This window comes from Periplaneta americana, chromosome 15 (genome assembly GCF_040183065.1).
Source record: "Periplaneta americana isolate PAMFEO1 chromosome 15, P.americana_PAMFEO1_priV1, whole genome shotgun sequence".
Classification (NCBI taxonomy): Eukaryota; Metazoa; Arthropoda; class Insecta; order Blattodea; family Blattidae; genus Periplaneta; species Periplaneta americana.
This window is the reverse complement of record NC_091131.1, coordinates 142519839-142547568: the sequence shown is the minus strand read 5'-3', so window position 1 is coordinate 142547568 and position 27730 is coordinate 142519839. Positions and strand designations below refer to the sequence as shown.

The window sequence follows — 27730 nt, the reverse complement described above, 5'->3', positions numbered from 1 at the left end:
ATATATCAGTTGTCTTTTTCCTTTTCACATTGCAGTTATATGCAGCACACACAACAGGCATGTTTTTTCTTCGTTTTTTTTACTTCTTATCTCCGTTATACAACATTGTAAGCAGACGAATTTTTACAAAGGTGGGCGCTTAGCTCAGATCTGCCGTGTTTCGCGGTGGCACCGCAAAGAGCGCTGAACAGGACAAAATGGCCACTCTATAGTCTTCTCTTTCTAACTTGTTGACCCAAACCCATATTTCTATATACTTTGTATCTTTATGTAATGTCAAGGAATGCTGTAATGCATATTTTAGTATGCATGTTGAAGATTTGACAACAATGTATTTAGTATCACTCAGCAGATAACAACTTCACAATCTAAAATCTTTGCTGTCAATATAGCCTTGACTAACACTTGACTTTTACCCTGAGTGCTTTTACTCGGCTCCCTTGACGACCGTAACTAGTAGTGATTGTCAGTGTTACGTAATAGCAGAGTGGAGAGAAACTGTGTGCCGTTCTAGCACTTGTAGCTGCGCCTGCTAGTAGGACACGAGAATAGAATCGGTGTAGTCTGCTAAGGTGTCGTTGAACGTTCATCATCTGAAAGATGGTAAATTTAAGTTAAGAAATGAAAAGAACCAGCACTTTTTTTATTAATGTGTGTAATTGTCGGTAATTCAGTGCACGTTTGTCAACGACTTTCAAATATATTTTTATAACTTTGTCTCTTTGGATGACCTCTGTTTCGACCTTGGGTAGGCATAGCCCCAATAAGTAGAGAAAAAATATATTAATGTAATAATATGGTTGTGTGTTTTGTTTTCAGGGTTCACCAATACGTGTGGTAGTGACAGGTGCAGCCGGTCAAATTGCTTATTCTTTACTGTATCAAATAGCAAAAGGCGATGTATTCGGTGCAGACCAGCCCCTTATACTTCATCTATTGGATATTCCACCAATGATGGGAGTACTTGGAGGTGTAGTTATGGAAATAATGGATTGTGCATTGCCACTAGTTAGAGAAGTCATCCCAACTGCAGATCCTGCAGTTGCTTTTAAAGATGTGGAAGCAGCATTTCTTGTAGGTGCAATGCCTCGCAAAGAGGGAATGGAAAGGAAGGATCTATTGTCTGCAAACGTTAAAATTTTTAAAGTTCAAGTACGTGTAGCATCAGTACGGTTGTTTCTTTTATATTCATAGTTGAATTGCTTGCTGTTGTAATTTGTTGAATTGCTGTGTCGTTTCAGGGTGAAGCCCTTGACAAATATGCCAAGAAGACAGTAAAGGTTCTGGTTGTAGGAAACCCGGCAAATACAAACGCACTGATCTGCTCCAAATATGCTCCATCTATTCCTCGTGAGAATTTCACAGCAATGACACGCCTCGATCAGAATCGTGGTTGTTCTCAGATCGCGGATCGTCTGAAAGTGCCAGTAGGACAAGTGAAGAACGTGATAATATGGGGCAACCATTCAGCCACCCAAGTACCAGATGCCAACAGTGCTACAGTCGATTTGGGTTCTGGTCACGTTCCTGTAGTTGAAGCGCTTAAGAATGACGAATGGTTGAAGGGAGAATTTATTACAGTATGTTATTATTTTTAAGCATTAAGCCTATAACTTGGGCCCAAATTCAAATTCCGGCTGGTTTGTTTCCCCAAGGTTTTCCCTCAATCGACTGAAACAGAATTGCTGGGTAACTTTCGGTGTTGGACCTCGGACTCATTTCGTCATAATTTATTCACATATCATTATCATTATTACCATAGTCAGAGTTCAGTTCGCGTTGCAACATGTTGTATTCGTACAACAGCCCGGTCATAGGCGAGAAACATCATTCACAGAATAGGAGTGGTAAGGACAATAAGCCTCAGGCTGCAGTGCATCCTCTGTAAAAGTGGGGGAGGAAGTCATAACCGAAAAATAATGACTTTGATTTAAAGTTTTGGATGAAGGGTAGAAATGTTTCGACTACACCTTAACTATTTAATACGTAGCAGATCCTTAGTGAAGCATCACCACTGGCAACTGCCATTATATTGAAGGCAGATTTATTTTTTAAATCTCTTATTTAACGATGCTGTATCGACTGTTTGGTTATGTAGCACTGGTGGAGTTGGTGATACTGTAGCGAGATAATGTTTTTGTGAATGAGGCCTAGGATTTACCAGGGATTATCTGACATTCGTCTTACAGTTGGGGAAAGCCTGGGGAAAAAAACCCAACTAGATAATCAGTCCGAGCGGGAATCGAACCCATGACCGAGCAGAGACTCGGGTCACAACACCAGCTCTTTAACCATGGGCTAAGCTTACTCTCTTGGCTAGTAGCTTGTTAAACTCTATTGAACTTGCATACTTATAATATATTATTATATTGATGGTGTTTGTTTTAAGGAGATTAAGTCATTATTTGTGCAAATGGCGTTTTGTTCTCCAGGTGAATACACAAGTTAAATTCTACAATTGAGTGTGCAAAAAAGAAAAGAATACTAGCATTTGATGTGTTTTATTTGTGTAGAAAATTACTTGCAATAAGGGTCTGAAGTTTAATTTTGATTTATCTCAAAACTCATTTTTATGACGTATCTCCCTTTACCCAAACACCATCGATGTAACATAATATATTGTATTATTTTGTCGTATATACATTCAGTACTGTGCGAGGTTTTAAGCTTCTTAACTGCATTCTCTTCTTATCTGCTGTAACTTACATATTTCTTCTTCTTCTTCTTCTTCTTCTTCCTCTTCCTCTTCCTCCTCCTCCTCCTTTCAAGGATTGGGTTATAATTCTGTTCCGAAACTAAAGGAATATTTCGCGGGTGCTCGTGTAAAGGGGGTTAAGTATGATTTGGCTAAACTGGAATAAGTACAGATTTGAACTATCCACAATTACTTTTCTTTTGTGTTAAAGGGGTTAAGTCATTCTTCCATCTATGATGCTGTTACAATGCTCCGTATTTTGTGACAAAGGGGTTTTGTTCAGTACCAAAGGAGAGAAGTTTACATACCTTGCAATTTGACTTAACCCCCTTTACACGAGCACCTGCGATTTGTTCCTTCCATCTTTTCCTTGGGCGTCCTACATCTTGTTGTCCTTTCGGTTTATATAAATAAGCCTTCCTCGGGAAACGTTCTGAGGACATTCTATTTAAATGGTCATGCAAATTCTTCTGAGCAGTCTATATTTCTTCAACCATCCTTTCACATTGCAATTGTTTTCGTATCTCATTACTTTTTAATTTATCTCTCAGCAATACTCCTAATATTGACCTTATAAATCTCATTTCCGAGGTTTCAATTCGTCTTTTATTCTCTTCCCTCATTACCCATGTTTCACTTCGATATTGAAGGGCAGATTTTGAGATTACATTGTGCAATCTTATCTTCACCTCTTTCCTCTTGTTTTTCCCTAAGTATCTTCTAACATATTCATTTAGTTTATTCTATTTCTGGATATTTTTTTTCTAAATCTTTATTCATCTGATATACTGATATGCAGCAAGTGAGATATTTGAAACTATTCACTTGTTCAATTATATTTCCATCAATTACTACTTTAACTCTTTTAATTTCATTTCCCTTCATTGCCATGGCCTTAGTTTTATTTTTGGAGATGTTCATATTGTATTTTTTTCAAAATATTATTCAACTTTGTTATATTCTCTTGCAATTTTTCTTCTGAGTCTGATAATAGGACCTGATCATCTGCAAATGATATCGTATTAATATTATATTTATTCTGCCCTAGTCGTATGTACTGAGGATTTGTTAACTTTCATTCTTCTAATATTTTATTGATATATGTATAGATCAAATAAAAGCTGAGATAATCCACAACCTTCTCTTAATCCAATATTAACTTTTATAGGCGTTCCTGATGTCTTCAAGCTCTAATTGTTAAAGATAATGCTTGTATTGTCATATAAAAATTTAATTGCATTTATTAATGTTGATTGAATGTTACAGTCTTCTAAGATTCTCCATAGCAATTGTCTATTCACTTTATCATAGGCTTTTTCATAGTCTCAGAACAGTAAGTATATCTGTTTAATAACAAAAATTGTACCTCTGATTGAGGTTCTGCATGATATTTACATCTAATATCAGGCAGTACATGTCACTTGACGATAAGTGTCAGAGAAAGAACAATAATTATTGTTTGTATGCATCTGAAGTCTGATTAGTGTAATATGTAGCTAATCGGCAATTGTATGCAATGGAGGGGGAAAGGAACTGGCCACCCTACCCCATCATCTTCTGGCCTAGTTACCTCATGAGTGATATCTTATTTGTGTCACTTATGAGGTTCTAACCTGTATTTGGACAGTTGACTAAACAACAACAACAACAAATTGCATCTATACATGATCTTCCTTTATGAAAACCACAATGTTCTTCTTGTAATTTCTCTTCTGCAATAGGTTGCAGTTTTTGTTTTATTATCGTTGCTTACAATTTGTATGTTGAATTCAGAAGAGAGATTTCTCTATAGTTCTCACGTCTCTTCCTATCTCCTCTTTTATTTATATTAATTAATTTTGCTATTTTTATATATATTTTGTAATATAATTAATTACATTGATTTCATATTTAAGTGCATGTTAATCAGTAATTATATATAATTATTCACATTAACGGTTTCCCAGTAATGCTCTTTGTAATCACTAGGGAGCGGATTTTTATGTGCTAAAAAATTTAAATATAGTTATTTTTTATGTGCTAAAAAGTACGAAAATATTTGCTAAAAATAAAAAAAAAAAATATTTTTTTAAATATGACAAAAATAACTTACTTAGCTTGAAAAAAAAATTTTACTAGGTACTCACCAATCACACTTGAATATCAGTTGCTAGTAGTTGTCCTAGAATTGCAGTGAACAACAAAGGTCATTTCCAAATTTTCAATCACACTTGAATATCAGTTGCTAGTAGTTGTCCTAGAATTGCAGTGAACAACAAAGGTCATTTCCAAATTTTCAATCACAAATGCATGCCCATTATCTCTGAACAACGACATATACTGTGAAAACGATCTTTCCACATCACAGGACGTCAGATGTGCATATTTAAAGTGAGGAATGTCACAAACACCTACACCGTCAATTTCACCTACAGGCACACACTCCAATACTTGAGCAACTTTACACATTTCTTTATATCCACTGTTTTGCCGTGAATGCACACATAAAGCAGCGGCAATGTGCTTGTTTCCAGACAAATGTTGGGTTACCTGAGAGCTCTGATCTGCACTTACTGATTTACCACATGGTTGGCAAAATAACACTTTTCCGTCGGTAGTAAAAATGTTTTAAAATTCATCTACATATTGCTGTAGACGCGATCTTAAACTCGATTTGATTTTAGGCATCTTAAGAGGCTAATATACACACATCTTAACGTAAAAAAATGTTTCTAGCTACTGACTGACAATGTCGGAGAAAAGCTTCCTATAGCGACTCCACCATGTCTACACTACGCAGCTTATGCTTATGGTCCGATAATGGGGAATCACAACAAGATGTATTTCCTCACTTCATAGGCATGAATGAGAGGCGAGAGATTTGTTTAAATTAAATAAAGTTTATACCCGAGCTCTTATCCGTTGTGTTTAACAAACAAAGCGCTGAATGAAATCATCTTCAGCAACAATAAACATTCCTAATTATGTGTTGCAAAATCTCTCCTTGTCCATGTTAATTTATTCTCATATAGTAACACTGATATGCTACCTAGCAGTTCTCAGAACTTGAGGCGATACTATTACAAAAATGGATCACAGATACACCACACAGCCCATAGAAATACGAAGCAACCAAAAATTCTTAAAAAGATAACGTATTTCTGAGTGATATAATTGATTTAGTTTTAAAATATTTAAAAGTTCTTGTAAAAAATGTATTTAAGTAAAAAAACTCCAAGATTTATGTGTTTATAATAGATTTCCTGAAAATATGTATTTACATAAATTTTTTGTGAAAATATGTGTTTTTATGTGAAATAAAATTCGGGTTTTAAACTTGAAACTTGACATTTGGAATTTTTAACTTTGTTAATTGTGTTTTATCACACGCAAGAAAAATATTTAATTACATAGGAATCCACTCCTTAGTAATCACAGTGACTGACAATGGTGAACGTCCTCATTTTATATTATAAAGAGGATAGAACCTTCTATTAGCAGAACTTCCAAAGAGTGTTGTTGTATGTTACAATATATAATTACAACATGAATAGCTTATCATAATGCACACACATAAAGTCAGCTGAGGGTTCTATAAGAATTCATTTGGACGTAGTTTCCATTCTGTTGTACTTGTTTCAAGAAAATCTTACTTATGAAACAAAAAATTGTTTCAGCTACCGAAACTTACAATGATTTTAGAATTTGATTGCAACAGCATTGTTGCCAAAATTTAATAGATAGAAGTGTGTAAATTCTAATAGTACTTGTTAAGTGTGATATACTTATCTTCCAGAGTCAGGTAGACTTCGAACATGTACCCAGGATACTTTCGAGGGTTGTCCTGGGTAGCAAGGTCGGTATAGCTCTGGGCTTCTGTGCTCGAGGTTGTGGGTTCGATCCCCGCCCAGGTCAATGGCATTTAAATACTGCGGGACAAAATTCCAGCATACTGGCAATGCTGATATAACCTCTACAGTTGCGGGTGTCGTTAAATAAACCATAATTTTTTTTACTTTCGAGGACATTTTGATTGATAAGCTGCATTATTGTGGAAATTCAAAGAAAAGATCAATTTAAGAGTATAATTGCGTGTTTTGAAATGAAAATTGAAATGGTGAGGTACAGTTACCACCACCACCACCATCATGATTACTAAAATAAAGCAGTAGGTATTTTCTTAGGATAATTTCCAGGCGATTGATTGATAATGATTTTAGAAATTGTTTACATATGTACAGTTGAAGTAATGAAACTCCTATTTCGTCAGCTGGACCAGGTTCCCCCCTCCTTGTTACATGCCACAGTGGATGTTTAAAGAAACATCTGCTACTCATATGGTACGCCATTTTACTAGCCAGAGTGAAGTGGCAAATGACAGAATCTTAAAGTGGTACAAATGTTATAATTTTAGATTAATAAAACAGTAGCTAATTTGCTAGTATAAATAGTATGGATTTGTAGAGAGTTTTAAGATGCGTTCATTGTAAGACATTGTGTTATGTTACAGACTGTCCAGAAAAGAGGAGCTGCAGTGATCGCGGCACGTAAGATGTCATCTGCCATGTCTGCTGCCAAGGCTGCAGGAGATCACATGCACGACATCTGGCATGGAACTCCACCGGGCAGCTTTGTCTCTATGGGTGTAATTTCTGATGGATCATATGGGGCACCAAATGATGTTATATTTTCCTTTCCTGTTACCATTGCAAATAAAGAATGGAAGATTGTTCAGGTAAGAATCTGTGGATGTGAAATTTTGGAAACAGGGAGGGAGAAGTTCAGTTATTGTATACGAAATGTCACGGTTATCTTAGTATTAAGTCATACATACTAAAGAATTAAATAGCATTTAACAAACATTATTGAGTGTCTGAAATTCAGTTCTCGTCATAACATTCAAGTATTTTTCTTTTTATTGCAGTCAAGTGTAGATAATTGTAAATCTACACATCTTAGCTTATGTTTTATAGTATAACATTCTTATGAAACAAAGGTTGCGGGTTCGATCCCGGGCCAGGTCGATGGCATTTAAGTGTGCTTAAATGCGACAGGCTCATGTCAGTAGATTTACTGGCATGTAAAAGAACTCCTGCGGGACAAAATTCCGGTACATTCGGCGATGCTGATATAACCTCTGCAGTTGCGAGCATCGTTAAATAAAATATAACATTTTAACATTTCTTATGAAACAACAGTGTGAATTTCTTAATAGATTGTGCCTATGAAAAGAAAAATGTTAGATGTGACAAGTTACATACTGATTCACCTTCTTGTTAGCCATTCTGTACTATTAAAAAATTATTCATGGTTGTACATCATATTGAGAAATTAATTGATAAAACTGTATCTTCATAAGGAAATATATTACACTCCTTTGATATAGTTTGCTTTACAAGTAAATGCATGCGAAATGTTGCTTTTATTTGTGTAAACAATAGATAAAAAAAAATGTAAGATATTAAGAAGTTTGAGTGCGCAATTTCAAACAATAGTAGATTAGAGTACAATGAATAAAAAAAATCCGAAAAATGTTTGGCTATTGTGAGAGGTTAATGAGTAAATTGAATTTTAATGAATGTAAGTTGCATGCAGCAACAATGTAGGTTGAGCATTTTGTTTACAAATAATGTTACGCCACTACTGTCCATGCCGTGGTTTCCTTGAGTGCAATGCTGAAGGCTGATCTTTTACTTACAGGTAAGTTTAAATAGCACAGGACAGGTGAACTGGTAAACATTATGTATGTATGTATGTATGTTTTTATTTACACTGCAAATGGGTATATATCCGGTGGCAGTGGTAACTAATTACATTCAATAATGACAATTAATAATAATAATAATAATAACAACAACAAGGAGCATCCTAAATTAAATGAAGCATGGTCACTTAAAATAACATTTAAAGTAAATCTAATTTGTATCTTAACCCTAAGTTCGAACTAAGACCCACGAGTGTGACAGGTTCATACCTGCACAAGTACCTTTTGGCACTACATTTATTTCGCTGTCAACTCACTCACTGCACTGATTCTACCTGATTTCACTAATACTTCTAACCATTTCACTGTTCAAATACTTTCACAGCCACATTCACTGACACCAACACACTTCACTTACACAATAGACTTCATTGACACTACACACTTCACTGACACAACACACTTCCTTACTGATAGAACACTTCAAATAACAAGATATCAATTATACCCTTTAAGTAGTGTGTATAATATACTACCGTCTATTAGGAAAGTCCTTAAGCCTATTTTTAAATACATTTTTGGTTATTGGTAAAGCCTTTAGTAAGTCTGCAGTTAAAGCATTCCAGTCCCTGATAGTACGATTGACAAAAGAAAACTTTCCAGTGTCCGTCCTCTGTCTTCTTTCCCTCAATTTATATGAGTGGTCGTTCCTTGAAGAGTAATTTGACAGCTGCAACCTATTTTTTATTTCTCTCCAGGGAGGCTCACCTCTGTATGTTTTGGACATTTACAAAAAGGAGAAAGAGTTTCATAATTAAATTTAAAGACTAGGCCTACTCAAATTAGATTTAGGAAAAATTAATTAGATGTAATATGATATGAAGCAAAAGATTTTTTATCTCAATAAATGACTAATAACTTCTTCAAGAAATTTCTTTATCTGATAAAAATTTACAGTAGCTGTTCAAAGTGTCTGCCATTAGCATGTATGCATACTTGCTAAAACCTCTTCATCCAACTAATTTCTAGGCTGCTTCAAAAACACGTATGTGAAGATGTTCAAGAGTAGTAATGTCATCACAGTAAAAATTTCTCTTCAAATGACTCCTTACATAAAAATCTAAGGAATTCAGGTAGAGGTATCACACAGGCAAAGCCACTGATCATGAAGCTTGTTCAAATAACTGCAGATCTTTCGATGAAGACATCCTGTTATGTAAAAATCCCATACCTTGTCTTGTTTGAAAAGGTACTTCTTCTAAAGTTTAGACAAGGTGTTTTTCAGAAAATGCCTGTAACAGATTCCCACCAAGTGTTAAGTTAATATTGTTATTTAGTCAACTGTCCGAAGACAAGTCTGAACCTCATAAGTGACATTATAAGGCATAACTCAGAGGCAACTAAGCCAGGAGATAATGGGGTAGGGTGGCCAGTTTCTTTCCCCCTCCATTGCATACATTCCTGAATAGTAACATATTACACTAATCAGACTTAACAGATGTATACAAACAATTGAGGGCTGAGCGCCATAGTGGGTCAAGTGCCATTTCCACGAAACTGAGAAAAATTAAGGTAAAGTTCAGTACATAAAATAATTCATTGAATGCATATTTACAAGTAATTATTAGTTTATTATATAAAAAGAGTATTGAAGAAACTATATATATGACATGAAACAGAGAAACATGTATTTTGTTCTAATTATAACGAAATTACATATATTTCAAAGTAGTAGAGTTGACCCACTATGCCACTATATTTATCTTGACTAAACAAAAATGTGTTAGTAGGTCATCTCCAAAAGCTGTCTCAGTGCATACTTTTCCACTTCTAAATTTTGGAAAATCTGACGAGAATCTCTTGGAATGAAAGGTAGTAAGGTCATCAGGTCATCATATTTTGATTTTGTAATTTTGACATCTTCTTTGTGAGCTTGTGGTAGCAACCATGGGGAGGGAACAGTAGATGTAACCTTTATAGATTCCCTGCCCCTTTTTGCTGGAGAAATATCAACTATCTTCCATGTTTCTAGCTCTCTAAAGAATAACGAAATTTAATTTTCATTGGTTGAGCTGATTTGCACCTGAGTCATTTAATTTTCATCCATTGGACCTTGTTACCATCTGAGGTTTCTTTGCACACCAAAAAATTGTATTGTGCAAGATCTTTGATATTAAGGAAATCTGACTGTTCCATTTTCTTTACAACAAAGGGTTTGTTTCTCCTACAGTGTGTTGCATTAAATCCACATAATCGTCTACGGTAAAGAGAGTTTGGCTTTGCGTTTAGCTGACTCAATAGCGCTGAAGTCTCTGTCATTAGGGAGGAAAGAATTTCCAGATTCTAGAAATTTATGGTTTATTGTCTTAAACTGTGAATGATGGACAATAGTTGTCAGAGCCCTGCATTTACTAATTTTGCTCGAGCATGAGAAAGCGATCATGTCGTTGGCTATTAAACCGCTAGATGCTGCGGGTATACAAGGCTTTATCGCTCGTCGCTAAATTTAGAGCAAGTGATACTAGAGACGAGCGAAACACATTCGTGAGAATTTTTCCAGTAAACATAGAATGGGGAAACTAGTCTGGTTGTGGAGACTAAACTTTAAGCTATCAAAAGTGATGTGTGTTAAAAATTTTGTTACAGAAGGAACATAAATCATTATTTTTGTTGCTCTCAATTGTTATTCTTGTATTATTTTTATTTTTGAACAAAAAAAAAAAACAATTTAATACGGTATTAATTCTTGTATAATTTCTATTTTTGATCCAAAGATGTAATTTAATGTAGGAATTATTTAAGTTTCGTGTAGCGTACAGGATGAAAAACATATAAGTAATTTTCATTGACCATTACACTTTTATTACATCATACTACTTTTGACTAATTAGAATGGTACGGAACGACATGTTTCAACCAATAATGACCGCTTGTCTTACAATTTTATCACTTCCCTAGCATTTGTTTTTTATCACCTCCCTAGCATTTGTTTCTTTACTTGCCAACATTGTACTCTCAATAATTGTACCTTTTAAAATGATTCATGTTTATTTCATCATTCTTAATTAAAACTTTTTTATCATTTATCTTGTTTATATTATTTAGGGTATATTATAGTTTCTGCTGTATGAGATTATGGATAGTCACGTATCAGAGATTGTTTAATATATATTGATAACTGAAGTGGAATGCAACTGTTTTAATAAAAGTGAAACTGAAAGAACAAAGTCTCCTGGAATAGTAGTCTTCCATAGGGTTGAATGAAGATTGTATAGCTGGCACAACTGGTAATCAGAGAACAGCTAATCATAACACACTACTGCTATCTAGTGGAATATAGTACAATAATACATTTTTAAGACAGATCAGTATTTTAGTAAGTCAGTTAATATTTTATTGTATTAGAGTACTTTATTTCTTCTAATCTTTATATACTTTCTTCTGATCGTGTAATAATCAATTAAATCCCACTCGAGTTTTGATTTTTCCTAAATAAATCAAAACCTCTAGTGAGATTACTTTGGATAAAACTTAAAAAAAAACGAGAAAAATGTCAAGTTGAGCACAAAATGTGGTAAATATAATGGGAAGTCAGAACGAACATAAATAGTATATCACTTTATCATTCATATTCTCACAGAACATGTTGTTTGTTGTTTAGTCAACTGTCTGGAGATAGGTCTGAATCAATCAATTATAACCCTAAATAATTCGTTAGATCACAGTAAGGAGTACTGTATGCTATGTGCTCTTCCGAGTAAAAATTGAAATGATTTCCGGTTGTTTGAAGTGAATCTCTTTTTATGTGAGCATAGTTTGCTCGTTAGCATGGTTTAGAGCACTCTTTGCTCGAAGGAAATGCCCTCTAATGCAGGATCTTTGAACGAATACAAGCGAGTGAAACATTTGCATTGCAGTACTACGATAGATGCCTACAATGAAACTATATATATTGGTTTCTATTTTGTCCCCCACACGTATCTGAACATGCTATTAGGTGGTTGGCTTCAGTATTTCAGTTATAAGGTAAGACAGTAGATATGATTCCACTTCAGATGCCCCCCTCTGAGCAGCGTTTGCTCCATGTCAGAAGTTAATAGTATGCACTGAGTCATTTTTAGAGTTTTTAATGTCTCCTTTCACTGGCTTCACCATGTCAAGTGTATAGCTAGAACAAGGATTCCTTGAGCGATCTTGAACTACAGACCAACAGAAAAAATATCACTGGATCACCCTGTGAAGAGATGGTGGGAAAACTTTTGTAGATCGGAACAGTCCTTTTAGGACTATCACCTGTTAGGAAGATGATGATGATAAATGTCTCCTTTCATCTCACATTGAGCCATCTCTGCATGCTTCTTGTATAACTCCCATTCAGACATCATTTGAGTTGTTTCTACTGCATTACTCCCTCTCTTAGTAACAGAAACAGAGCTTGTGTCACTCTTTGGTTTTTTGAAAAACAAATTAAATTCAGTATTAAATGCATTTCTATAACAAGCCAGAAAATAGGAAAGACTGGAGAATGCTGGGTTTGCAGTGAAAGACCTGCCCTTGGATATAACACTATGAATGAAAAAACACCATTCTTTAACAGGATTAAGGTTTTTTTCTTACGTATCTTATAATACACGTCTTACATTTTGCTGAGTGATAAGTCTTGTGACAATTACCGCCATTCTTCATTATTTACACGGCATGGTTCTTACATATCTTATAATACACGTCATACATTTTGCTGAGTGATAAGTCTTGTGACAATTACCACCATTCTTCATTATTTACACGGCACAGTTCTTACATATCTTATAATACACGTCATACATTTTGCTGAGTGATAAGTCTTGTGACAATTACTGCCATTCTTCATTATTTACACGGCACGGTTCTTACATATCTTATAATACACATCATACATTTTGCTGAGTGATAAGTCTTGTGACAATTACTGCCATTCTTCATTATTTACACGGCATGGTTCTTACATATCTTATAATACACGTCATACATTTTGCTGAGTGATAAGTCTTGTGACAATTACCACCATTCTTCATTATTTACACAGCACAATTCTTACATATCTTATAATACACATCATACATTTTGCTGAGTGATAAGTCTTGTGACAATTACCACCATTCTTCATTATTTACACGGCATGGTTCTTACATATCTTATAATACACGTCATACATTTTGCTGAGTGATAAGTCTTGTGACAATTACCACCATTCTTCATTATTTACACAGCACAGTTCTTACATATCTTATAATACACGTCATACATTTTGCTGAGTGATAAGTCTTGTGACAATTACTGCCATTCTTCATTATTTACACGGCACGGTTCTTACATATCTTATAATACACATCATACATTTTGCTGAGTGATAAGTCTTGTGACAATTACTGCCATTCTTCATTATTTACACAGCACGGCTATAGTGGCTTGTTTCAGTTGGGAAATTTCTAATATGTTCTTCCACAAATGCAATGCTGCTATTGGGTACTGTATCTTGTTCTTTGGTTCACGTTTACCACGTCCATCCTGCAGAGCTACTGGTGAAGTAGAATTCACTTGCTTTGAAAATATACGAGACAGTCTCCCATTACTAACGCCATGCAAATTGGGGAACATCGTTTTGCATATGCGAATATTAGTGTCACCCTAAAATAAAAATTGATGTTTACCATAAGTAAGTACACATAGGGTTCTTTAATAGAGATGACAATTTAAACTAGTTTCCTGGTCCAAAAATTCGCCTTCTTTTGAAACATAATTTTCTAAATTGAAAGATAATTAATTTATTAAATAATTTTTTTTTCATTTTATTAAAAATTAATTACATATTCTAACGAAGTTAGACAAAATTGTACAGTACACTGCAGAATTAATTAAATTTTAATGGCTCAGAAATACGTTTTTCATATTAAAAGATGTAATTATTTAAATAGATATCTAATTTATGAATATGCAGCAAATATAATTGAATCAGTCATTTTGAAAAGGGGTCATCTCCACTTTCTTAAATTTTACAGGATAAGCAAAAAGCTATTTTAAATCTCTCATAATGCTGAAAAAATAAAACAATAATTTTGTATCATTAAGACATTGGACGTGATATAAAGAAAGCATACATAATCATTGTTCTTCATACAGTAGTGATTGCCAAAAGCTGTGTTGCAACACATGCCCCTGTCTCCACTCAAGCATAGCCATGGCATCATACCCCACCCTCTGTTTACAGCCTTCACTTCGATATAAGACAAGACATTTATCAGCAGCGGATGTACACATGTAGGCCTAATGTTACAAGTGTGTAGGATAATATTATGTTTCGATGTCTTTTCCAAAACGAAAACAGATAATGTGTAAAAATTTAATTTTAAGGGGCATGGGAGCAAGAGTATTTCTTTTGTGCAGATGGCAAAAATATGAGATACTTAATTTGTTGTATAATTTTAAGTGAAGTATAAAAGAACAATGTGCGTTGTCATTATTCTTCTTGATATAAAGATTACCACGCCCTCACCTGTAAATTGAATATTTTATTAATAAACCAACAATAAAAAGTATCGGCTTCTATGTCTTAATCGGGGTAAAATACTTCGACGTTTTTTTTAAGTATGTAGTGTAACTTACAACTTCGTAACCAGCTTGGTACGTTTTTCTAATTTCAAATATCTGCCAATGTGAAGTACACGTTCTTTTTATGGTAAATAAGAAAATATATTTTATTTTATTAATAATACAAAAAAATGAATAGGAGGCTAAAAGATAACATGGGAAAAAGTGTGTGTAATTAATAAGTAGAAGAATATTATATTGTTTTTGTTTTTTGTCACAATCCATCTCTGCACTGTTATTCGTTGCATTACTAGAGGAAGTACCCACTCCACCCCTCTCCCTGCAACAGTGGTGTGTGGGTTGCATTTCTATTACGTCACACTTTCGTAATGTTTGGCAACCACTGTCATACAGGGTGCCAGGAAAATTATTTCTTGTTCATGGAAATTACCCGTTTTCAAAATGAGTCTGGGTTTCTGAAATATTAAGTACACGTTTATAACTGAAAATTGCACTTTTATGAAAACTGAGTTTAAAAAACACAAATAGCACTGCAAAACCTTGCTAAAACAACATGTAATAGGTAAAATAAATGTGAGGAAAATTACAGTTCTTCAGAAAATTCATCTATTGTAGTTGTCTATCTATTAGTCTTTCTTGAGGGAAGAGATACAGCATAGGGACTTCCCTCGCACGAAGGCTGTTTCGGTGGGCCCATTGTACTACCTGGCATAGAATGGTGTGCATGCCTTTCAATTCTATTTAAGTATCAGACAATAAATTGGCACTTCAGATTAATTTATGATTATTTTTGCAAACATAAAATTATAGCACGTTTTGTAAGATCAAAACTCCTATTGCAATCAAGGAACGAATGTCCTCTGCCAGGAAAACAATCGACAAAATCTTCAAACTTTAAAGATTCAGTGAGTACTAAGCAGAAACAAATAATGACAGTATGATTCCTATTCTGTCCAGGACAAGAATCAGAGAATAAACGTAAAGTTTTGGCAATTGCAGGAACATAGTTTTGAATATAATGATACAGAAATGTGCAAACTTAATTTGCATCTCCTTCGGTGTGTAAGTAAATAACAGAACTGTTGTCCTTCGGATTTGTTACACAGAAAACGAATATGATTAACTGATTTAAGTAAAAAACTTTTTACACTGGGATATATGACACAAACAAGTCCACACACCGAGTTATCCTTGACAATTAATTCTCTATGTACAGTAGCTCATTGTAAATTGTTTGCTTCTTCATTTGTAAATTCCCAGTTCACTTTGTACAGCCCGTTTAATAGAATAGGTACAGGAAGATGATTTTCATTTGACCAGTTCTTCACACCTGTTACAAACTCGATTTGTGATCTCTTAAACTTTAATGTAAAATTGTCATTAAAGTATGTGTGGGGCCGTGGCCGCCTGAATTTAGAAGATTTATTGCCAAAATATACAAGCAGTGGACTGTATATCCATATAATTTAGTAAGTGATGTCAAAAACCACATTTGTCGACCCGTCCATGTCTATAGTTCATTGCGTCATTTGTTCCTATCCAGAAAGAATGAGAAGGTTGTAGGCATTTGTGACAATGCTACATCCGGTAGCAGCATACATAAATTAACTGTACTAGTGCTGCCACATGCAGCTAAATCACACATTATAACACATTACACCCAACAGCATGATAGACAGAAGCTGTACCTACTTACCTTTGCTTCCAGGATGAGACATTTTAAAGAGGTTGTACATCTTCACATTTAATTCAGAGTGCAGATATAGTATTTCTTTCTCTCCATAATGAGGTTTTACTGAAAAAGAACTTATCTCTTAATAAATCTCCATACAGACATTTCCTGGAACTGCATGAGATATTTCCTTATAACCTCTTGCAGCCTGAGACAAAAAATGAAAACCCTTTTCTGTCATATGAAGTGAAGGTTTATGAAATCGTTTCTACAAATTTCTAAACAGTTTGAGTCTTACATTTACCAAGAAAGTCTTATCTGACTTTGTGCTGCTTCAGAATCCATTCCAAACTATTGTTTTCCTAAATAATTCTAAACAAATCTTGAAAAGCTAACAAATTAAACTTTGAAAGGGGATAAGGTATATTCCATGCAGATACATATTTATTTATTTGTCACATAAATGCAGCCAGTGTCAAGTCAGGTGATGCAACTTTTGGAATTGAATGGAACTAAGTGTATAATAGTTAGTTACTCTCTTCACCAACTTTAAAGAAGAGATTGTAATCTACTTTCCTACACAGTTTTTGTAGGTAATTCTTTTCATTACCAATGGATAGGGCTATCTTGAAAATATAAGAAGCAATGTATATTTCAATTTACCAAAAAATGTCAGTTAGTGCCTTTTAATACTCACCGATTCATGTGCAAACAAATTTTTCCTGCATTACATTATGTTTATGAAATGATGTTCTATTAACCATCTGGTGTTGTGAAAGTGGAAAGAAGACTGATATGCAGTATGTTTGGCTAGACATTAATCACGTATGGTGCAATTGCATGTTGAATACAAAACATGTCGTTTAGAGGAGGAGAACAAATAAAATAGAGAAAAATATCTCAAAGTATGAATGTGTTGCGAACTGCTCATAATTCAAAGTTAACAGTGAAATTGTATTCCTGAAATGATATCTCATATTTCATTGTTTTTTTTTTATGCAGGGATTAGATATTCCCAGCCATGCTAAGCCATTATTGGAAGCCACTGGAAAAGAACTTCTAGAAGAGAAGACCGAGGCTCTTGCAGTTTGTGAACATTGACAGGAGGCACCTCCAACCATCAAGTCGCTGTTACCACGTTGCAACATGTAGTAAGTCGCGTATAACCAGAAGTTGCTCATTTATTGGTTGATCAGAAGGTAGAGGATGTTTCAACTGACGACATGGTTGGAGGGCACACTGTAAACCACATTTGGAGAAAGAATAAAATATTTTTGATACTTTACATGTGATTTGGAAACTTTGGACCAGATAATTCACTACCTCACAGTAGTGCAAGACTCCATTATTAATATCCCATTTAATACAGAACATTTTCATTAATTATGTTATATTATATTATATTGATGATTTTATGTGGTATGGAAATTGTTGAACAAAGTAAGGTATTTTGTATGTCTATAAAACCAAAGTATAGTATTGGGAATTTCTGTAGATTGTTGTAAGGTGAATGATTGAATATTTTAACTTCGGAGGCTAATCAGACATGTTACAGTTTTCTTTCTTTGCTATGATCATTTTATTTCTTTACATTGATACTACTAACTCAATTTTCAACAGAAATGCATTGAAGAGATAAAAGAATTCGCAAAAATTAAAGGAATTCGTAGATAATGCATGCTTTAGACACAAAACAAATTAGGATATGTTATTCTAAAAAACTACAATTGAGGAAAAAAACAGTGTATTCATGTGCCTCATGCAGTTCGAAGTGATTAATTGTATTTCCTATGTATGCTTAAAATTTTATGTATTTTTTTTTGTTTCCTTACCACAATTATTTATAGCATCGTGTCCTTTCATATAGTCGTTGATGTATGGACATTGAAGGACAGAAAATTAATTTATCATTTAATATATGTAATGTTAAAAGGTGGTTGGTACTCCAAACTGTGTTGTCATGTGAAAAGGGTTGGGTTGAATTGGTATTAGAACTAGGGCTGTGTTATTTGTAGCCTTGTAAATATACTGTATTTGTGAACTTTCAATTTAGATGCGTAAAAATCAGCACTAACATCGTAACCAGCTTTCATTTCAAAGTAATATAAGAAAAAGATTATATAAACTATGTGAAGATTGTATATCAGAGAACACACAATATTTCACTTTTTTCCATTCAAGATTTATTTCACTCACTACCAAGCATTGTGACGTAATGACTTCCATTAAGTCTTATCTGAGGATTGCCTTCATGCACATCACAGTTTTAGCTCGTTGTAACAGTGTGATTTCAGGATCATTGAGAGATTCGTGTAAATTCAATGTGTGTAACTTCTGATATATGTGCTCACACTCTGTGCAATTTACTTTCTTCGGGTATTTGTGTTGCATTTAGAGATGAATTTTGTTGCTGTATAATATTAAAAAAATTTAATATATTAAAATGAATGTATTATAATTGGGAATAAAGGAATAATATTTTGAGATGCCATACATTCATAGTTCGTTTTATGTTCCTTACTTCCCATGTGTTACATTTTGAGTTTTTTTTTTAATAATGTGAAAGCAGCATGTGATGATTGAAGAACCTGGGCCATATTTACACATGGGCCATGGCCCAGAGTGGCAAATTGTGGGGGATGGCAAATTTTTGGGACTAACATATATTTTTTGTATTGTACTCAAGCAGCGGAAATTGAGAAATTTAATACAAGTGCACATATGACACAAGATTTTACATTTTTGTATATCCCACTTTATGTGAGAAATATTGGAGAGCGAAAGAGTTAATAGCTAATTGATTTATTGCCAAGAATTCAGCATTATATGAGTTTTTAGGTTTACACGGTAACTCATCAGAATTAGACTTTTGCATATTGCATCATGTCCTGGAACTTGACATTTCCAATGTTTCGAATTACATACAGGTTCCATCATCGTAGGTAGTTCCAAAATGTTGGAGATGTCAAGTTCCAGAACACGTGGAATAATCAAAAACCTAATTCTGAACTCAACATATCCAAACAAGAGATAATTAACTAATCTGTCCACGCTGTGTAGTAACAGTTGGCATGTCTGACTGAAATGAGTGGGCCTGGGTTCAAATCCTGGTTGGGACAAGTTACCTGGTTAAGGTTTTTTCCAGGGTTTTCCCTCAGCCCATTAACAGTAAATGCTGGACCCTGGACTCATTTCACGGTATTATAACCTTCATCTCATTCAGATGCTAGATAACCACAGCAGTCGATAAAGCATCGCAAAATAACCAATTAAAAAAATTAACTAATCCAAAATAGAAAGTAAGGTTGTCTGATTATAATATATCAGTCAGTACTATTGTCATACCTGCGTCAAAGAATTAAAGCTTATCTAATAAGTCTCAAAGAAAAATTTCACCTGCTGTATGCAAACATCAGGCTTATTAATGAAAAACAGTTGAGTGAAGATTTGTTGTTCTGTAAAGTATTATTGAAGTTGGAACAAAGAAGATTTGTTTGAGGTTGTATATCGTTTTATGATGGATAAACGGGAAAATGTGTCGAAGTAGGTAGGTAAGTAGGTAGGTAGGTAGGTCGGTCGGTCGGTTGGTCGGTCTATAGGCCTACTAAGAATATCAATTCATGGAAGGGAGCTACCAAAGGCTTCAAGCTCGCATTTGGGCCAAAGCACCTCATGCAGTTTGGATCCACTGTATAATATACAAAGTGGCTTTGGCAGCAGGAAAATTCAGTGAATAATTGTGTGATATATTGAAGTCTGTAATCTACACAATAAACTTCATTAAAGTCAAACCAAATAACAGCACGATTTTTTGCTAAAATGTGTGATGATATATGCGTGTCTTTTGTTTTACAGTAGTGTTCGATGGTTGTCTCTGGGAAATTCATTACTAAGAGTTTCTGAAATTCAGAAACGACCTATATTCCTACCTGAACAACGAAAATAATTTTCTTGCTGATAAATTTATTGATGAAGACTTATTGATTAAGCTGGCCTTGATTAAGTCACTGCAAGGATATGAATCAAACATTTTTCAGTTTTCAAGCAAGGTTGGAGGCTCTGAAAAGAAACTGATTCTGTGGAAAAACAATATGACAAAGGAGATTATACCATGTTTTCTTCTTTCAATCAATTTCTACAAGAAAACCAAATAGTGCAAAAAAGAAGAGCTCAAAACTGTTATGAAGTAGGCTACACACACATACATAAGTGTTCTACCCATGGGCAGGTCTTTCACTGCAAACCCAGCATTCTCCAATCTTTCCTATTTTCTGCCTTCCTCTTTGCCTCCACATATCCATTTATCTTAATGTCGTCTATCATCTGATATCTACTTCTGCCATAAACTCTTCTCCCGTTCACCATTCCTTCCAGTGCATTCTTCAGTAGGCAGTTTCTTCTCAACCAGTGACCCAGCCAATTCCTTTTCGTCTTTCTGATTAGTTTCAGCATCATTCTTTCTCCATCCACTCTTTCCAACACAGCTTCGTTTCTTACTCTGTCTCTCCACTTCACACACTCCATCCTTCTCATATCCACATTTCAAATGCTTCTATTCACTTCTCTTCACTTCGTTGTAATGTCCATGTTTCTGCCCCCATACAATGCTACACTCCACACAAAGCACTTCACTAGTATCTTCCTTAGTTCTTTTCCAGAGTTCTGCAGAAGATGCTCTTTTTCTATTAAAAGCTTCCTTTGCCATTGCTCTCCTCCTTTTGACTTCTTGGCTGCAGCTCATATTACTGCTTATAGTACATCCCAAGTATTTAAGCTGTTCACTTGCTCTACTGCCTCATGTAGAATTCACAAGTTTACCATCTTTATTTTTCTTGCGACAATCATCTTTGTCTTGTTTGCATTTATCTTCATTCCATACTGCTCACAGATGTCATTTAGCTTCAGTAGCATATCCCCTAGTATCATCTCCTCTTCTGCTAACAACACCATATCATCAGCAAATCTTATGCATCTTATTCTTCTTCCTCCTACTTTCACCCCTCCCATGTTCTGAAAACAGTTCTTCACCAAATCCTCCAAGTAGATGTTGAACAGGGTAGATGATAAAGGGCATCCTTGTCATACTCCTCTATCTATTTCACTTCCTTCAGACATTTCTTTTCCTGTCCTGACTTTGACGTGTTGTTTCCTATGTAGGTTACTGAACAGCCTCCTGTCTTTTCAATCCACACTTATTTTCTTCAGGATGTCCATCAGTTTATTCCAATCCACTCTGTTAAACATCTTTTCTAGGTCCACAAATATTATATAAACTTCTTTATTCTTCTCTAGGTATCTTTCGCTGATTGTTTGTAGTAGTCCAATTGCATCCCTTGTACTTTTTTTCTTTCTTGAAGCCAAACTGCTCTTCTTTCAACTGTCCTTCCATCTTAGAATATAAATGTCGATTCAGTATTCGCAGGAGAATCTTCACCGAGTATGATATCAGGATGATAGTCCTGAACTCGTTACATTTCTTGGCATTATTTTTCTTCAGTATCTCCATAAAATTTTCAAGCATTCGCCTTTCACATATATTTTGTTGCATAGTGATAGAATTTCCTTCTTGTCTTCCACCAAAGCATTTCACTAATTCAATGGGGATTCCATCAACTCCTGCTGCTTTCCTATTCTTCATTTCCCTAACCACTAGTTCAACTTCTTATCTTAATAGAAAATCCTTTTTCGTCTTCTGATATGGTTGCTTGGTCTTCTATGGCTAACTTATCTGGACGATTCCTTGTCTCATATAACTCTTCTATATATTTCGTCCATGTGTTTAATATTCCTTGTTTGTCTGTTATTACATTTCCTATTTCGTCTTCTATCAAGTACATGGATTTTCTGTTCTTATTTGTGAGTCCAAACATTTAACTTCACGGTACATTAAATCATATCTTCCTCTTCTCTCTAGATCCTCTACTTCTTTACATTTCTCTTTCATCCAGTCTTCCTTCGCATTATCAGTTTCTCTTCTTAGTTCGTTGTTTAGTTTCCTGTAGTTTCTTGTACCTTCTTTCGTGTTGACGTTTTACCATTTTCTTCTTTCCTCCATCTTCTCCAACATTTTCCTTGTGACCCAAGGTTTCTTTGTTCTCACTCCTTCTCTGTATCCTATTGTTCCTTCTGTTGTTTTCTGTATACAGCTTTTTAGATGAGTCCAGTACTCATTACTATTCTCAGGTGTGGATTCTAATGTAGCAGCTTTCTCTTGAAAATTTGCTTGAAATTTTCTTCTTTCCTCTTCGTTCTTCAGATTTTCCATGTCAAATTTCTTTGTCATCTGTCTTACTCTTATTTTCTTCAGACGAATATCTATTTCGCCTATCAGCAGGACATGATCTGAGTTAATATCCACTCCTGGTAAAGTCTTTGCATTTTTGAAGCAATTTCGGAATCTTTCCTGTACCAGTATATAGTCTACCTGATATCTGCTTTCGTCTTTTAGTTATGTCCATGTATAGGCCTATCTTATTCGTTTATGTTGTTGGAATAATGTATTTCCAACAATCACTGCATTTCTTTTACAGAAATTCACCAAAGATTCTTCTCCGTCATTTTTTTTCCCAATCCATATTTTCCAACTTCTTCCATCTTGTCCATCTACTACTGCGTTCCAGTCGCCCATTAAGATCATGCATGCTCCCTTCTTCTCTTTCTCAACATCTCTTTTATCTTGTCATAATTTTCTTCCACTTCTTCTTCTGCTAATCCACTATGTGGCATATAAATTTGCACAAGCACCAAGTCTATTTTCTTCCCTAGTAATCTCAGCATTATCATCCAATCAATCATCCAGTCATCTACATAACACACTGATATCACTTTATCTTTCACACGAGACTCTAATAATACACCAAACACCATGACTTCCTTTGCACTCACCAGTTGAATAAAACAACTTAAATTCATTACTCACCAACTCACACTATTTTCCCACCTCATTTCTGCTATTCTCATCACATCCACTCTATTTCTTCTCATTTCTTCCTTCAAGTTTTCCAACTTACCTGTTTACAAAAGAGTCCTCACATTCACGTTCCAGTCCTCAATCTTCTTTTCTTCTTTCTGATGGGTTGCTTCATAATGTGTTCTTTCCCAGCATCCCCCTCCCGGACATCTGAAATGGGGAATAGTTTACTTCCGGAATCTTTTACGGTGGAAAGATTCATCATGCTGTGTTTGCAGTTTTTCTTGGGAAGGATAAATGCAGTATCTTCCCGTTGCTTTCTGCACACCTCTCTCTCTCTCTCTCTCTCTCTCTCTCTCGCATCTTAAAAGATCCCAGAGGGCCCCAGCATAAAGGTGAGGAGAGTGGATTTGATAATTGGGCCCTCCAGACTTCACTGAAATTCACCGCAAGGGTTAAATATCAGTTCTGTCTGGGTTTTTGACCCGATCTGAGACCGGGAAATCCCAATTAGCTTTTGAGGCTACTTGTCACCATTACAGCTACTACCGAAAAATCGTGCCTAAAGATGAAATCAAACTGTTGAAGTCGGTTAGCAAACCTTTAAGGTGGTAATACTCCAGCACAATGACTGACTCAATGTTGAAAGCAAGGTTCAGTCACAATCATTGCTAGATTTTTGCTGTAGTATTGAAAATGAATATCTGGCAATCAGCAACAAAGCACTCCATACTTCTATTCGGTTCTCTATCTCTTTTTTCTTTTCTTTTTTGCAATAGCTGTAATAAAGTCGACGTATAGAATTAAACTCTACATCGAAAAAGAAGTATGTGTTAGAAAATCTAAAATAACACCAAGATATATCATGAACTAATTAAGAATAAACAGTCTTATCCTTCTCATTAGGACAGTGAAATTGAATACAAATGAATAGTGTATTTGGGAAAGGAACTAAGTTAAAAAATGTCACTTTTTGTTTTTCATCTCAATTACGTAGTATGGCCAAACCCGGTCATTGGTATAGAAAGGAATTAAGTCAGCTTTCTCTTTGCGGGAGAAATAAGACATAGCTATCGAGGATGTTCCAAAGAAACGCACTAAGTCAGTGACTTAGTTTGTTTCTCCACCACATGTAGCACGCAATGACAGTTACCGTACTATGTTAAGGTGTCTAGGTCTGATACTATCAAAATGAATTAAGGAGATTACACACGACTTTCTGAGAGGGCCATTTTTCTACCCTGCGACAGGGACTTCGGGATCTTTAAGAAGCAACTTAAAAAGGTAGATCGAGTTCTCTGCATAGGAAGAGTATTTGGCAATTATTGTAATTAGCAAAGCAAGTGTTACAACTAAGCTAGTGGACTCTACTATGATACTAAATTTTGGTAAATGGTGGCCTACATTTTTAAAAAGTTTCCCATATCAGATGAAACATCAACAAAAACTACTCCTCGCGATGGAAAGATCAAAATTGCTCCTTCTTCATTAAAGGAATACAGGTACAGTGCAGATAAAACTGATGATGTTGAAGCTCGTCCTTTCATTAATAGTATTATGAAACATACATTGCATCTTGGGTGAGATAATTTCTTCAAGTTCTCCACAGAACCAATGGAAGCATGTCCAAAAGTTAGACTTCCTATATATTCCAAGAAGATCAATGGATGACATGAAGAAGCTATTGAAGTAGATATGTTTAAACAGTTTATACTGATGTAATATCATAGCCACTCATCACACAGAGACTGCAGAAACACTACTAGACATCATAGCAACTACAAATCCCCACAAAATAATAACGCACGGACAACTACCGGCGCCTGGGATTTCTGCACATGATATTATATTTGTAGAGTATTCATTGCAGTGTAAGGCAACACCAAAACGCATTCAGTATAGGGATCTGCGACATATCAACGACGCCTCTTTAATTTCTGACGCGTTATTACTGCCATGGCGTGATGTTTGGAATCTCCGTACAGTAGACGAAAAAGTACAAGCTTTTAACAACCTTGTTATTGCATTATATGACAAACATGCCCCAATAAAAACTAGACGCATTACGAGACCTCCAGCTCCCTGCTTGACTACAGAAATCCGATCACTGATGAGAGACAGAGACGAAGCTTTTCGGAAATTCAAGAGACTAAAAAGCGACATAGATTTCTTGCGGTACAAGCGACTAAGAAATATGACCACACAGACGATTAGAAATGCTAAGCTTAGACATGCTTACAGCTTCATTGAACCTGATATTTAGAGCATCCGATATGTGGAGAAATATTAGGTCAATGGGACTGGGACAATCTAAGTCACAAATTGACAATACTATTTGTCTAGATGATTTAAACAATTACTTCACATCCACCACTACCCACGCACCTGACGCCGCAACGAAACAACAGACTATTAATGAATTAATCTCTACACCCGCCCCAGCACAAGACAAGTTCTTCTTTTCCTACATAACACCTTCTGACGTAAAATCAGCACTAAAGCGCATCAAGTCAAAATCACAAGGAGTAGACAATATAAATATAGAACTTCTGAACAAAATTATGGACATAATTCTTCCGACACTAACCCATATATTCAATGCATCCATAATGACTTCACATTACCCAGACATATGGAAAAAGGCTATTGTTCGTCCCCTTCCTAAAATGAAGTTACCTGTAACACCTAATGACTATAGACCAATTAGTATTCTTCCTCTTCTCTCAAAAGCTTTGGAAAGAATTGTGCACAAACAACTGACAGATTACCTCAATACTCACAATATTCTTGACCCTTACCAATCAGGCTTCAGAACGGGACACAGCACATCGACTGCACTGCTTAAAGTGACTGAGGATATACGTGAAGCTTTAGACAAAGGACAGATCACAATACTAATTATTTTAGACTACTCCAAAGCCTTCGACACTGTAGACGTTGACTTACTAATTGCAAAATTAAGAGTACTGCATTTTTCTGATAATGCATTAGCGTGGATGGACTCCTATCTTCGTGAACGCCAACAGTGCGTGTCTATTAATAATCGTTATTCCACTTGGCGTACCAGAAGACTGGCGTACCACAAGGCTCTGTCCTAGGACCTTTACTATTTTCTATTTATATTAATGATATTTCTTCTAATCTAACATCCTGCCGACACCATATTTATGCTGACGACATACAAATCTATCTGCATACTCGACCTAACTACATAAATGACGCCATAACTAAAGTTAATGATGACTTGAATTCTATATCCATATGGTCGAAAATGCACGGACTTAATTTAAATGCAAGTAAATCGCAGGCAATCTTAATAGAACATCAAAGATCGAAGTGTGACAAACAAAATTTGCCACCGATAATTGTAAATAATACTACTATTCCATACAGTACGACTGTGAAGAACCTTGGTATTTATATGGATTGTCACCTGGAATGTAATGAACAAGTGAATCACACTTCCAAAAAAATATTTTCCATTATTCACTCATTAAAGCGACTGAAGCACTTTCTTCCTGATAAATTAAAATTAATCCTTGTACAAACACTCGTGATGCCACACTTTGACTACTGCGATATTATATTAAGTAACCTAAATGCAAATTTGAGCAACAGGCTACAACGTGTGCATAATGCGTGCGTCCGTTATATTTGTAATATTCGTATGTATGATCATGTTTCCCCGTCTTTCCAAACTCTGTCTTGGCTAAGGCTAAGCGATCGACGAGCCCTGCATTCTCTTGTTCTCTTATTTCAAATTCTGCGCACCGCTACCCCAATCTATTTGGCTTCTCGTTTTCAAAATTTATCCGCATATCATCAGCTAAGTACAAGATCTCATCATAACAATTTACTCATTATACCCTACCACAAGACATCTTTATATTCTTCATCCTATACAGTTTCAGTTGCTAGAAATTGGAACTCGCTTCCGAGTGATATAAGGGGTTGTTGAACAATAACTTCATTTAGGTCAAAATTACCTAAATTCTTACTTAACAGATGAATTGCTGATTAATATGTGTTACTTATAATGAAACTAACATCTGTCCATTCTTATTATTATTATCATTAATTTCTCTAAATAGATTTACAAAACCTCTAATGGCAATTACATTAATATTCTCATTATAGAAATAGAAATATATATATTCTCCCTATAACATAGTCCTAGTAAGG

At 35.0% G+C, this 27730-nt stretch overlaps 1 protein-coding gene and 1 long non-coding RNA gene across 2 annotated transcripts; one reads left to right on the top strand and one right to left on the bottom strand.

The window, feature by feature from the left end:
- The first annotated feature begins 205 nt into the window (after positions 1-205).
- Positions 206-19131, top strand: Mdh1 (malate dehydrogenase 1). Its single transcript, XM_069848302.1, has 5 exons — positions 206-603; positions 820-1152; positions 1242-1580; positions 7185-7409; positions 17641-19131. The coding sequence occupies exons 1-5, from the start codon at positions 601-603 to the stop codon at positions 17737-17739; spliced, it is 999 nt and encodes a 332-aa protein (XP_069704403.1). The 5' UTR covers positions 206-600; the 3' UTR covers positions 17740-19131.
- LOC138715419 (uncharacterized) lies at positions 13451-23804 on the bottom strand. The gene is made up of 3 exons (XR_011336306.1): positions 23649-23804; positions 16663-16761; positions 13451-14045 (listed from the first exon to the last, which is right to left on the bottom strand). It is a non-coding gene; the product is annotated as an uncharacterized lncRNA (long non-coding RNA).
- Between the last annotated feature and the right edge of the window lie 3926 nt (positions 23805-27730).